Source organism: Lynx canadensis, chromosome D2 (genome assembly GCF_007474595.2).
Source record: "Lynx canadensis isolate LIC74 chromosome D2, mLynCan4.pri.v2, whole genome shotgun sequence".
Lineage (NCBI taxonomy): Eukaryota > Metazoa > Chordata > Mammalia > Carnivora > Felidae > Lynx > Lynx canadensis.
In genome coordinates this window covers 69,282,030-69,296,449 of record NC_044313.2, presented here as the reverse complement: position 1 = coordinate 69,296,449, position 14,420 = coordinate 69,282,030, and the positions used below count along the sequence as shown (strand labels likewise).

Sequence of the window (14,420 nt, the reverse complement as noted above, 5' to 3'; positions counted from 1 at the left end):
GTTCTGAGAAGACGTCCTAGCTCTGCCAGAAACACATGTGACATGTGACAGAGATGGAGATTGGCTTCTCTGTCCCTGTGTTTTCCTATCAAAAGAGACTCCTTCTGGGCGTTGAGGTGGAAAAGGCGTAGAGGCCCCCAAACGAAATGTCAGCGTTGTGCCAAGTTACCGACGAAGACGTTCTGTATCATCAAGGCGTCAGTCACCTGCCAGGCTGCAAGAAAGTAGGGTCCTCCCTGAGGACCTAGGATCTAGGGTGAGCTTTTGGGACAGGATTAGCCCTCGGAAAACGAGCTGCTTTTAAAATTAGACTTCCCCGGGGGCGCCCGCGTGGCTCAGTCGGTTAAGCGGCCGACTTCGGCCCAGGTCATGATCTCGCGGTTCGCGGGTTCGAGCCCCGCGTCGGGCTCTGTGCTGACAGCTCGGAGCCTGGAGCCCGCTTCGGACTCTGTGTCTCCCCCCCTCTCTCTGCCCCTCCCCAGCTCATGCTCGCACTGTCTCTGTCAAAAATAAATAAACTTAAAACAATTTTTTTTTTTTAGTTAGACTTACCCGGGGCACCTGGGTGGCTCAGTCGGTTAGGCCTCCGACTCCTGGTTTCAGCTCAGGTCATGATCTCGTGGTTTGTGAGTTCAAACCCCGCGTCGGGCTCTGTGCTGGCAGCATGGAGCCTGCTTGGGATCCTCTCTCTCCCCCTCCCTCTCTGCCCCTCTCCTGCTCTCTCTCTCTCTCACTCCCTCCCAGAATAAATAAATAAGCTTTAAGATAAATAAAATTTGACTATATTCACTTTTTCTTTTAATTTTTTTTTTTATTCTTTATTTTTGAGAGAGAGAGACAGTGAGACAGAGTGTGAGTGGGGGAGGAACAAAGAGAGAGGGAGGCACAGAATTCGAAGCGAGATCCAGGCTCTGAGCTGTCAGCACAGAACCTGACACGGGGCTTGAACTCACGAACCGCAAGATCATGACGTGAGCCGCAGTCGGACGCTTAACTGAGTGAGGCCCCCAGGCGCCCCTATATTCACTTGTTCTTCATCTGCCTCTGGAACATCAGACACTGTATTTTGCAAGTGATTCTCTGGCCAAGGACAGGTGTTGTGGACGCGCCCAGATCCTCCCTGGGGCCATGTTGGTTTTGCAGTGCAGAGTATCATCGGCTGTCCTCATGGGCAAGCCTGCACTCCGCAGTTCGGTGCACTATTCGCTTGTGAAATGCTGCCAGTAAAGGCACCTAGAACATTCCCCAAGACTATCTTTTCTCCCTTAAGGAAAGCAGTAGCTAATACCCATGTGACAGATTCTTCGTGACTCGGTCAGTCATTGGGAGAACCATACTTTTTCTTGAATCTATTCCCGTTCCCTGCAATGACCCCCTTGGGGATGTCCATGGAAGATGTTCATGGCACAAAGAGTTGAAGAATTGCTTGCTAATTCCGGCCCATCCTCTTTGCTGGTCCTGGCAGCTCAGGTGAGTTTTTAATCCCCGATCCTGTCTCCTCCTCTGCCATGGGAGGTGAACACTACGTCTTCTGCCTGCGCCGTGGCTTCTGGAAGGAATAAGGAATAATTGCAGATGCACTTTGCGAATTAGAAAGCCGTATTCAAATGGAAAGGTCACAGATAAGTTTATCCCTTACGGGGGGGGGGGGGGGGGCCTTTACCTTGTATTTACTGTAAACTCAAGTCCCTCCCGTGCTTCCGGACTGGGGGATGTTTGCATTGACCTCAGCTCCCAAATCCATCACGTGTGAGCGTTTGTCCCCTTTCTTCTCCTCCCTTGACATTTGCAAACTGAGAAGTCTGGGCTGAGCCACCAGCTAGCTGCCTAGGTTACAGGGTGGCCTTGGGAGTGACTTGGGGCCTCTGCAGGCTGAGGAGGTGATGATGGTGTCATAGGGACCGTGGAACCAGTGGCTCAGGGAAGAGGTGGCCTTCCCACTCATTTCTGGCCCGGCGACGGCCACCTGTGCCTCCCCGAAGCTTTGGGTCCCAGGCCTGACCCTGCCGTGAGCTCTCTGACTCCTGTGTGTGTCTGTTCAAGATTTACGTCCACCTGAAGGAAGGCGGGGGCCCCGATGGGCTAGATGCGCTGAAGAATAAGCCCCAGCTCCACAGCGTGGTCGCCCGAAGCCTGTGCCGGAACGCGGCGGGCAAGAACTACATCATCTTCACGGGGCCCAGCATCACCAGCCTGACCCTGTTCGAGGAGCTGGAAAAGCAAGGTTTGTCGTGTGGCGGGCCCGTCCGAGAGGGGCCCCTCGCCCCCTGAGGAGTGATGGGAGAGGTCTGGGGGTACAGGTGCGTAGCAACCAGCACAGCCCGTGGGCTGCTGGGCCAGGAGGGAACACGCTGGTTTCAGCCCGCCGTGTGCCTGCCACAGGCCTGGACCCTGCCAGGCGCTGGTGATCAGCAGGGATACGGCCACAGGCTTGCGGTCTGGGCGGGGGCGTGTCGGCACAAAGCTCTGCCCAGGTCACATTTGGTTGTGTCGTTGGTTGGGAGACCGTGGCCATTGAGGGGTTCTCCTAGTGTCCTAGTCCATTCGGGCTGCTCTGTCAAATTACCACAGACGGCAGCTTATAAACAGCACACATTTATTCCTTGTAGGCCTGGAGGCTGGAAGTTCAAGATCAGGGCACCAGCGTGGTTGGGTGCAGCTCTCTTTCAGGTTGCCGATCTCACGTGACCGAAAGGATAAGGGAGTTCTCTGGGGTCCCTTTCCTTTTCTTCCTTTTCTTCTCTTCTCTTTTCTTTTTTTTTTTTAAATGTTTATTTATTCTTGAGAGAGAGGGAGACAGAGCGTGAGTGGGGGGTGAGGGGGCAGAGAGAGAGAGAGGGAGACACAGGCTCCGAAGCAGGCTCCAGGGTCCAAGCTGTCAGCACAGAGCCTGACGCAGAGCTTGAACTCACGAACCGTGAGATCATGACCTGAGCCGAAGTTGGATGCTTAACTGACTGAGTCACCCAGGTGCCCCATCTGGGGTCCCTTTTCCTTTCTTTCTTTCTTTTTTTTTTTTTAATGTTGATTTTGAGAGAGACAGGCACAGTATGTGAGCAGGGGAGGGACAGAGAGAGGGAGACACAGAATCCGAAGGAGGCTCCAGGCTTCGAGCTGTCAGCACAGAGCCCGACGCGGGGCTCAACTCACAAGCTGTGAGATCATGACCTGAGCCGAAGTCTCTTGCCCAACCAACTGAGCCACCCAGGCGCCCCGGAGGTCCCTTTTCTTAAGGGCACTGCTCCCATTCATGAGGGCTGCACCCTCATGGCTCAGGCACCTCCCAGAAGCCCCACCTCTTAACACCATCACCTTGGGCATTAGGCTTTCAGCAGAGGAATTTGGGGGGAACGCACACATTTGATCTGTAGCACCTAGTCCCAGCTCCTACAAAGGCTCTTAAGTCTGGACTCATCCCCATCTATAACGTGGCCCCTCCAGTTGACGCAGATGTCACAGAGAATTATGTAGAATTAACACAGTCAGCAGGACAGTAGGCCTCAGAAAATTCTTAGTGCGCTATGGTGCTGGGATGCTTCGTTCATCTGTTCAAAGGTTAGGAAGCCTTCTGTGGCTCCGGCAGAAATGGGGGCTGCAGAAAAAGGTCTGGACCGGGGCGCCTGGGTGGCGCAGTCGGTTAAGCGTCCGACTTCAGCCAGGTCACGATCTCGCGGTCCGTGGGTTCGAGCCCCGCGTCGGGCTCTGGGCTGATGGCTCGGAGCCTGGAGCCTGCTTCCGATTCTGTGTCTGCCTCTCTCTCTGTCCCTCCCCCGTTCATGCTCTGTCTCTCTCTGTCCCAAAAATAAATAAACGTTGGAAAAAAAAAATTAAAAAAAAAAAAAAAAAAGAAAAAGGTGTGGACCAAGTCAGGGAGCCTGACAGCAAGCTGTATATCCTTTGCTTTGTCCTACATTTGGGGGATTTATATCTTGTCCACTCAAGAGAAACATAAAAAGCGTCTCCTCTGCTATGGCAGCCACTGAAATCGCAGACCGATTGCTTAGCAACAGATCAGACATCCGGCCTTAAAACAAAACCCTCTCAAGTAATGGAGAGCCAACAGCTTCTGACCTTGACCTCAGCCACTGCGGCAAGGAAGCAGCCCTAGACTGGGTGCTCTGCTGGCCCTGGCTGCGTCTGACTCACCTGCAAAGTCCAGTGCCCAACAGGGCTCCGTGCTTAATGGCTGGGAGAAGTCAGGGTGGAGAGATCCGACCACGCGAAGAGAGGCCGTGGAAGTAAGATTGGAGAAAATGGACCCTGATGCGCGCTAACCGAACCCCTCGGAAGAACGAGGGGTTCCTGTGTTAGAGCAGGTGGCGAGAGCCGAGGCTGCCATCCCCACTCGCCCACTCGTTCAAGTCCGACTGTGGGTGCAGGGCCGTGAGCCCTGGGGTTCCTAGAACCGCCCAGATAGCCTTTGCGTGCTGTTGGGGCCACCCGGCATCACACGGTATATGCTCCCGTCACCTAGACCAAGAGTCAGGTGGTGCAGTCAGGTGGCATGTTGTCCCGGTGGGGCTGGTGTGCAGAGTGCGGGTGCCCAAGGACTGTCACGGGCCATCAGTGCTGCTGCCCTGACAGCTGGCCATGCTGGCCTGTGATTCTGGGAAGGAAAGGACGCTCCCCAGCTCAGGGAATTAGGGAAAGGACGGAAGAGAATCTTCTACTGGGAAGAAAATAATTACACATGGGATTTAGCTTTTCCCGAGAACGAGCAAAGATTTCATTGCCTGTTTTTTGGAAGCTTCTGGAGCTCCTGTGCACTTCTTGCGTGGCTCCACTGTGATGATGAGACGCTGGGCTGGTGGTTCTCCATTGTCCCCACACTGGTGGCTGCGTGCCCTCCCCTCCCCCAGGCTGCCCTGGGCTGGGCTGGTGCCCTCCAGGACATTCTCACGGGCAGCCAGGATTGAAGAAGGGCATCGTAGCTGTGAGTCTGGCCGTCCCTCCGTGGACAGAGTCTGCTTTGTAAAACAGCCGGAAGAAGACACTGGTATAATAAACGCTATTTTCATAAAGGGGCAGATTCAGGAGACTTGGATGCTGTTTGGGTTTTCTCCTTCCCCTCTTACAAAAATTGCACCTGCTGTTTTTGGCTGATTGTGTGCACGGAGCCTCGGATGGAGAATTTAAAACATCCTTTCTCCTTGTTCATCTAAGGCTCCCCGCTGTTTTAAAAACAGTTCCTTCTTCTTACATATTAAGACGAGGGGTAGCTGGAGTTGGAGCTACAGAGGTGCGAGCGGCCAGCAGCCCTCTGCTTCTGAGCAGTAAGGCTCCATCATGCCACCCAGTGGCTCTTCCAGTGCACCCACTGGTGCTCATTAGGCAGTGGGACCCGGGTAGTTCCTCCCGTTCCCCTCCACCCCCCGCGCCCAGGGCGGGCCGGAGATGCGCGACCTCCGCTCACAATCCCTCCTGCCTCCGTGGGACCGTCTGTGCATTAGTGGCCACCCGGTAGCTGCTCCTCCCTCAGAGTGCAGAAGTTTCTAGAAGCAGATGAGCAGATGGGAGGACAGGTGCACATGCTCAACCCTGAGCCTGGCACATAGCCAGCGCTCTGAAGAGATTCGCTGATTCACTGCGATGGTCTCGTGTAAAATCTTAAATGCTTATTTTTTTATTTTTTGAGGGAGGGGGAGGCATAGAGAGAGGACGGGACACAGAATCTGAAGCAGGCTCCAGGCTCTGAGCTGTCAGCACGGAGCTCAGTGCGGGGCTCGAACTCATGAACCACGAGATCATGACCTGAGCCAAAGTCAGACGCTTAACCAATGGAGCCACCCAGGCACCCGGTCTTACGTGTAATCTTGAACGTTCTTATAGAAGTACTGGGACAGAGCACCTCTGGGATAGAAGTCCCCAGACTTCAGGGGTCTCCCCTGCAGGGACATCTAGAGGGCCCATCCCCCAAGCATCAGCCCCAGAACAGGGCAGGCCCGTCCTTTCCACCGGCGTGCGCGGGGCCTCCCTGACCGTGTGGATGCGGTTTTGTGTCCGTCTCCCCCGCAGAGATCTACTGCTGTGGCCTGCTCAGCCCCAGGAAGAGTGACTGCACCGGCCTGCCCCCGTCCATGCTGAGCAACCCGGCCACCCCCCCGGCCCGGGGCCAGCACCGCATCAAGATGAAGGGGAACATGTCTCTGATCTGCTGGTACAACAAAGGGCCCTTCCGCTTCCTGACCAATGCCTACTCGCCCGTGCAGCAAGGTGGGCCCGCAGGGGGGGCTGGGGGGGAGGGGGGGGTTTGTGCAGCTCAGGTGTCAGGTGACCCCATCACTGTGAGCTTCTGGGCCGGGGACTCGGCGCCACTGCACCTGACTGGTGGTGGGGGGGGGCGACACCAGCTCCCCGTTGCTTGTCGGCGGCCAAGAGAAGCAGGAAGGGACCAGGGTGGGGTCCGCAGGCCGCCAGAGTTGTCTGTGGTCGCTCTGAGTGCTGTACGTGGCCAGCACTCACGTGGTCACCTCGGCATCGAGGATCTGTTCTGACGGGAGGGGAAAACATCAGCTGTGTTTTTATTGGTTCGGCGTCTTCCTCCGAGATGAACCACTAGGATTTGGGGGTGGTCAGGTGATTCTGTCATCAATTTTCCTCGGGCTCTAAAATCCATAAGGCATCTGCAGTTAAAGTAACTACAGCCCCCACCTCTTTAAGCCACTGACAGGGGAACTCAGATGACAGAGGGCGCCTCACCGAAATTGTCCCGTCACGTCGTGTACTTGTAAATCCCCTATGGTTGTCTGTATCAAGACATGTTTCCCCTTTCCTGCTGAAGGAACGCTGCAGGGCGCTCGGTTGTGTTGGAGGGGTGTCTGTGTGTGTGATTGGTGTGCACGTGTGGTGTATGTGAATGTGTGTCTCGTGTGTGTGTGTGCATGTGTGTGTGTGTGCGTGCTTAATTAATGTCTGTTCGTTTATTCCCACCCCTCACCCCGCACACACACCTAGGCTCTGTTACATTTCAGTGGAGATGACAGTCTAGGGACCCAAACCCACGGGACTCGGGGTTAAGGAGGTATGGAACGCCGCCCGTCACTGTATCACTGTGTCAAGGGCACTCGGGGGAGATGTTTGAAATTGACCTTGCAAGCCAAAGGGCGAGTTTGAATTGGACTTCCACACTCTGGTGATTGGACAAGGGCTCTCACAGGGAGAATGTTCGAGAATAGGGCGTAGGAGCCACCTCCCTCCAAGTTATGCGTGGCAAGTTGCAAAGTTTGCGATAGGATTTAAGAGGACAGGGCCTTAAAAGCCCCAATCTCAAAGGTTGGGAGGCTTAGATCCATCGTCAAGGGAACCAGCAAGGAGGATATTTGATGGGGAAGAAGAGAAAATTGGTAGGGTTGATTTTTAAGTATGCTGAAACTTACTGTTTGTGTTTCCTTCAGTTATAGTTTCCGTTTCTAAAGTACTCGGTTATAAATCACAAAGTCCCCGTTCTGAGACACCCTTAAAAAGCCCAGGTCGTATGCCTTTGGCGTGGCCCCGGCCCCTCCCGCAGCACCTCTGGAAGCTTCCCAGGTGGATGGCATGGGCACCTGTGAGACAGGCCCGCCCTGGAGCTGACAGAGCCCCACGGGTGAGCTCCCAGCCTGGGTGCCACAGGCAGGAGGCGCCAGGAGGCAGGGAGGCGGCGTGGAGAGTGGCAGCTGGGTGGCCACAGGAAATCTTTTTATTAGTTCACATCTTAGAGTATTTGTTTTCGTGTTTGTTTATTTAGAAGAGAAGGAGGACGCAAGCGGGGAAGGGGCAGGGGGGCAGAGAGAGAGAGAGAGAGAGAGAGACAGAGCGCGAGCAGGGGAGGGGCAGAGAGAGCGAGAGAGGGAGACACAGAATCCGAAACAGGCTCCAGGCTCTGAGCGGTCAGCACAGAGCCCGATGCGGGGCTCGAACTTGTGAACCACAAGATCACGACCTGAGCCGAAGTCGGACGCTCGACCGACTGGGCCACCCAGGCACCCCCTCCGCTCCCTGTTTTATGTCAGGATAGCCAGGCAGGGTGGGGAGACGCACATTTGTCCGACGGGGGGGGTTTATCGTCTCTGTTCTCCGCAGGAGTGATCATCAAGAGGAAGACTGGGGAGATCCCCTGCCCCTTGGCCGTGGAGGCGTTCGCTGCTCACCTTAGCTACATCTGCAAATACGACGACAAGTACAGCAAGTAAGTGGAGGCAGCCGCGGGGCTCACCGGCACGGCCTGGAGATTGGTGGGTGGTCAGCAGTGCCCCGGTGTCCGAGTGGACAGATGTAGCCCCTGCGAGACAAAATCCTGAGTCCCGTCCTGGTCTTCCAGGCTCACCCGCACAGCCCCCTCACTTCTGGGCGCCCTGCCTCCTTCCCTGTCACCCTTGCCCCTGGGCGCCCTTCCCTCCGCTCACCCGGGGCTTGCCATCTCTCAGCACTCAGCGCAGAGTCTGCTCCCTCTGTCCCCTGCCCCGACCGCTCTCCTCCCCCACCCCGGCACCCACGGACCACGCAGCACCAGCCCCCCGGTGTCCACACCCTGGGTGCCGTGTTCTCCAGCCCAGGTTACTGAGCTGTTTCACCTCTGGGCACCTGCTCCGGGGGTGGCCTCGTCTGAAGCACACGCGTAGCATAGACGGGATGCGTCGCCCACGGCGCGGTGACAGGAGCTCGGGAGTGATGGCTGGTGAACCTGAGCGGGACTCTGAAATTGGTAGGGTTGAGCCTCCCAGCCTAGAACGAGGCTGGAGGAACCCCCAAAAGGCAGGTGGGCGCTTACTCCGCCCACTTGGAGGGTAACGTGCTGGGCTTCTCCGTGGCAGAGAAAACCGAGGACCCGGTTCCCCCTGGAAAACTCAGCCCAGGTTCGAAAGGCAGCCCCACGCCACCGGGAGTCATTGAACAAATGTTTACCGCGTGCTCTGCTCAGCACCTACTGGGTCCGTGAGGTTATTACAGAGAAATCTGCATTTGTATCGCAGACGCGTTGGGTCCGCTCTGTGCCGGCCATGGCGGGGATGCTGACCCTCAGGCACGTCTGAGGGGGCGGGGCAGAGACAAACGTGCAGATGGGAGGACACGGCTCGGGCCTGAGTCGTAAGCCGGCTCTTGGCCCTGGAGGGACACCATCCTCCGTCTCGGGGCAGAGGTCTCCCTGACGTGACATCCGTCCTGGATCCGAAGGGAAGGCGGGGGTGGCCAGGAGACGTGCCCTCGGGAGGAAGGGGACGCATCGCAGGGGCCTGCAGCTGAGGCTGTACTTGACCTTGGGGAACGGAAGCAGTTCAGGATGCACGGGACGCGGCAGCCGAGAGGATCCCTTAGCAAAGAGGGAAGCCCCCCAGGCCCTCTTCCCTTGGAGCTTCTGAGCCATCGGAGGCCGGGCTCCCGGGTTCGGCATCTCTTCTGGTGGCTTCCTCCCGCCGCACCTAATCCTCTGCTAGGAATCGTCTTCATCTTCTTTGTCTTAAGTGAAGCTGACCGTGACTAAGCTGCAGTGAGAGCTGACCCCCCGGCCCGGTTCCTACCCCCGCGGCCCCCCTGCGGCGGCCCTGACCGTGATGGGGCCTTTTGGGGAACATCTCCCCGGACCTGGGCGCCCACGAACCATCCGGCTGAGCCTTTCTTACTCCTCCGCCCCCGCAGGTATTTCATTTCTCATAAACCAAACAAGACCTGGCAACAGGTGTTCTGGTTCGCCATCAGCATCGCGATCAATAACGCCTACATCCTGTACAAGATGTCAGACGCCTACCACGTGAAGAGGTACAGCCGGGCGCAGTTCGGCGAGAGACTGGTGAGGGAGCTGCTGGGTCTGGAGGAAGCCTCCCCAGCCCACTGATGCCAGGCGGCCAGGCCTAAGTGAGGACCAGGTCCGGGAGGCCGGAGGAGGGAGGGAGCGGGCCATTCTGACCTGCCCAGCCAGAGCCCTGCGGGTGCCCCCCCCCACCCCCCTCCCCGGGGGTGGCCCCAGCCCGGAGGGGTGCCCACGGCTTCCACGGGGACCAGGGTGGGCCTGGTCAGAGGACGGCTGCCCGTCCCGGTTCCCATTCGAAGAAGAGCATGTCCTCCCTCCAGAAGCGGCCACCCACCCGGTGCCGGGGCGGGCGCCGCACCCAGACTCCACGTGCCGGCGGGCGCGCTGTCCGTGGCATTGGCCCAGCAGGGCGCTGCCTCCTCGTGACACCCGTGGAGCTCAGCTCGGTACAGGGGCCCTGGGAAGGCTGTTGCCGCCGGAGGCGCCAGGGATGGGATGAGCCGTAGCACGTCCTGCTAGAAATGCCTGCTCTGTAAAGACGTAAAGACGTTTGTGACGCGGTTCAGTTTCCTGCCGTGTCCGACGGCGACCAAGGCAAGCAGAGGTGGGGCTGTGCACCGCTAAGGCCGTGCCGGTGTGGGCAGGAGACCCGAGCGTCGCCCCGCACCTGCCTCACGCAGGCGGCTTGGAACGGGCCTCCTGGAACAAGGAACGCAAACTGGGTGCCATTGACACGCAGGGATGAAATGGGGCAGCGATCGCCCGTTCTGAGTCAAGGATGAGGCGTTCCTAACTCATTTCATCTCCCTGGCTGGTGGACGGGGCAGAGAGGGAAAATGCCAACGGAATCGCAGTGACGTGTGATGCTGTTTTTTATTTTTCAATATATCTTCAGGTTATTTTCTTACCGTTGCTTAAGATCTTCTGTAAAAGGAAAATGCCCCCCTTCTTTTCCGCCCCCTCCCTTCGCCCCAGCCGCGGCTGTTTGCGTGGTCACGGTTCGGTATTCTGGGCCCCGTGACCGTGCCAGGACCGGAAAGGGCAGCTTGCTGCCAGAACGGATGTGCTTCCACTCCATCAAGGAGCACGGGGGGCCCGTGGGCCTTAAGCGTTGCCGTAGACCTGATCGTCGGCAGAATTACTCGTTTGGGAAAACGCGGGGCGTTGCTGCAACGCACGCCAACACGTCTGGGGGTGACACTGGCCAATCCTCGCGCCCTGTGTGTGGTCACCTGGCTGGGTGTGCCCTCTGACCCCATTGCCCCAGAGCCCCGCGGCTGGCACGGGCAGACCCGGGAAGGTGACCCGGTGACCAGCTTTGTTGGGGGCGATCTCCCCGTAGGACCGCGAGAAGTACATGCCAAGGCCGCCGGCATCTGGGGCTCTTGCGCCCAGGTCCGTGCGTCTCCGGGGGAGACCTGGGCCAGGGTGATCCCCTGGTCTGACCGTCCCCCGCAGACACGAAACGAGCGATTCCTGGAGTTACACGATCCCCCTCCAGCCTGGTTTACGTAGCCCCCTCATTTTTTTTTTTTTTTTTAACAAACGCAAAATCTATTCTACTCAGGCTTTGGGACGTTTTTCCTTGTTCACACTCAGTTAATTAAACGTGTTGCTGGCCGCATGCTTCTGAACTCCACGCCATTCCTGCAGCCTGCGTTCGTGATGATCCCCCTCGCCCTGTGGTTTGAATTCGACGCCACGGATTGTAGGCCAAATTTTAAATTGTGTTTCCTCACACCTTCGCCGTGTCCTTTAATTGGATTGAAAGCACTTTTACCACATGGAGAAATATATTTTTAATTTGTGATGCTTTTCTACAAGGTCCACTATTTCTGAGTTTAATGTGTTTCCAACACTTAGGGAGACTCTAATGAAAGCTGATGAAGTTTCTTTTCTGTCCAAATAAGTAAAAGAAAAAATAAAAGTCTATTTAGATGCTGATCCTTTGCGAATATGCGAGTTTGTTTAAACGGTCAGGGACAAGGAGCGCCTGGCTGACTTCGTGGGTAGAGCACGCAGCTCCTGATCGTGGGGTCGTGAGTTCGAGCCCCACGGCTGGGTGTCGCGTATGCTTACTAAAAAAAATAAAAGATCAGGGACAAAACCACGGGCTACTCTTTTAAGACTTCTTGGTGTGTGAGCTAGTGTGCATGATCTTAAACTGTTTTTAGTATCCTACGCCCCTGAGCAGTTTAAAAAAGAAATTCAGTTAAGTCTTGACTTAGAGAAATAGATATCAATACCCTGGTCCTGTGAGTCAGGCTGTATCTTGGGTGCCTGTGCCATTGAAGAAAACTCCCACCTGCCTTCCAGATGGGGGATGCCTCCTCCCTTCCCCCGCTTTCTGTGGTCGTCCTCACTGACCCAGCGAGACGCTCTTGCGACAGGCCGGTGGGTGGCTTTGCGTTACCGAGTAACTAGAGGGGACTTAACGCCAGTTTAGCGCTCTCGTTTTTAAACGGTAACCACCTGTTTTCAGATACGTGCTTGAAGCAGACGGCAGTTCCGCCCGGGGTCTCTTGGAGCCCCTGCAACGCTGGGACGGGTTTCTGTTCTTCCGGAAGGAGGACAGAGGGACCTAGAGTACTGATTAGGAAAGCCTGTAGGACCTCGTCCTGCAGATGTGAGTCTGAGCGCCTTGGAGAATTGCTCCAGTTCAAATCTACCTGGCTCCAGTATTTCCAAGGGTTGGAGAGACTGGTTGCCCCTGGATTGGCTCAGTTAGTAGCTGGCCACTGCTGGGGTCTGGGGAGGGCCCAATAAGTGCTTCTCACCACGGCGGGGTGGGGGGGGGGGGGCGGCCAGCAGGTGGCATCCCGAGGCCAGCCACCGCTGTGGGATGTCTTTGCTACAGAGTCTGAAAAAGAAAATCAGAACAAGGAGCATCCCGACCCTTACGGAGAATAAAACAACAAATACCTAGAAGCTTCTCCAGAGCAAAGCTCTGTTAGGCCAAATGCACCGAGCTTCACGTGGTTTGGGCCGCAGTCCCAGGGCTGCGGCTATAGTTAGAATCGGGTAAGGTAATCCTTCAGGGAACTGAACGTGGGTGAGTTTCTGTTTGTATTTGCTGCCTTCCTTCCCGGTTTCTCTGTTTCATTCACATTGTCTCTTGTCCCCACACTCTGCTTCCTAAAAAGCCTCAAGTTTGAACAAGGTCTGACTGTAGTCAATGGAACATTATAATACTAAGGTCGTATTTCAAAACTCAAGTGGGTTTTTGGGGTGGCTCAGTCGGTTAAGCATCCGACTCCTGGTTTTGCCTCGGGTCGTGATCTCACAGTTTGTGGGTTCAAGCCCCATGTCGGGCTCCACGCTGACAGCACATAGCCTGTTTGGGATTTTCTCTTTCTCTCTCTCTCTCTCTCTCCTTCTGGCCCGCCCCCACTTAGTCTCTGTTGGTCTCTCAAAATAAATTAAAAAAAAAAAAAAAAACAACCTCAGATGAGTTACATAGGAAAACTTTGGTGTCTGGATCATTCTGGACAAGGACATTCAGTTTATTGACTCCATTAGACAAGGCCCGGCCACCAGAATCGAATGAACTCTACAGCTGTGCCAGAGAAGAAGTTCGCAGTCGCCAGGAGCCTGAAAGGCTCTGGCTCATCGTGTGTGGCCGTGCACCGCCGTTGTCCTGGGTTCTGGGTTCCTCAGGGAACCCAGCCTCAGCACCAGGCAGTGAGGGAGGCAGGCAGACCCACCCATGCCCCCTCTGAAATGTGGGGCACTTGACCCCGGCGGGCACCAGATGCACCTGGCTTGGCAGATTCTAGAAAAGACAGAATCGCATCCTCCGAAGAGGCTGAAGCCAGACCGTATCTGACCAAAAATTGCCTATTTGCCATGCAGCCAATTATGCGTAAGCTTCTCTGGAAAACACTGGCCCTGAGAGCCAATGCGACCTCAGTGTTTCTGGAACGTGCTGCACCACACGTGAGCAGCTAGTCAAAAAGGGGTCCTACAAGAAGTCCTAGCCAAGCGAAAAGAAAGTTTCTCATCTCCTAAGTACCAATCTGCAGCTACAAAATTTTTATTCCTTCCATTCCCCCTGTGGCTTATACTTGGTTCTAATTTTCTCCAAGGAAATGGGATACTGACCTCTTTCTCCAACCTGACAGCTGGTGTGAGGGTTTGCTTGCCCCCAGTTAACTTCTAATGTCCCACACTCCTCCACTAGGAAGGAGCCACAACTTCAGCAAAAGCAGCGCTAGAAAAAAAAACATTCACTGGGAAGATGAGATTTTAGCTACTTTAATTAGCTTTTTCACTAGCCCTGGCCGTCTTTTTAAAAATGCGTCTATTCCTCAAAAAATTAAAAATAATATTACCAGGTGTGCCTGGCTGGTTCAATCAGTAGAGCATGTGACTCTTGATCTCAGGGTCATGAGTTCAAGCCCCGCCTTGGGCCTAGAGATTAGTTAAGAAAAAAAAAAAAAAAGAATTACCAGATGATCTAGCAATCCTTTTTTAAATTTAATTCTTTTTTAATGTTTATTTTTGAAAGAGAGAGAGAGAGATACAGAGTGTGAGTGGGGGAGGGGCAGAGAGAGAGAGAGGGAGACACAGAATCCGAAGCAGGCTCCAGGCTCCAAGCTCTGGGCTCTCAGCGCAGATCCCGATGCGGGGCTTGAACTCCCAAACCGCGAGATCACGACCCGAGTCGAAGTTGGACGCTTAACCGACTGAGCCA

At 55.5% G+C, this 14,420-nt stretch overlaps 1 protein-coding gene across 1 annotated transcript in view; it reads left to right on the top strand.

Annotated features, from left to right (window-relative positions):
- The window catches only part of PGBD5 (piggyBac transposable element derived 5), a 104,474-nt gene extending 93,621 nt beyond the window's left edge, over nt 1–10,853 (top strand). Inside the window, exons 4-7 of the mRNA XM_030335161.1 lie at nt 2,044–2,224; nt 6,016–6,213; nt 8,062–8,167; nt 9,616–10,853. Of these exons, the coding sequence (XP_030191021.1) occupies nt 2,044–2,224; nt 6,016–6,213; nt 8,062–8,167; nt 9,616–9,811 (681 nt within the window). The 3' untranslated portion in view covers nt 9,812–10,853. The remainder of the gene's footprint in view (nt 1–2,043; nt 2,225–6,015; nt 6,214–8,061; nt 8,168–9,615) is intronic.
- The last annotated feature ends 3,567 nt before the right edge of the window (nt 10,854–14,420 follow it).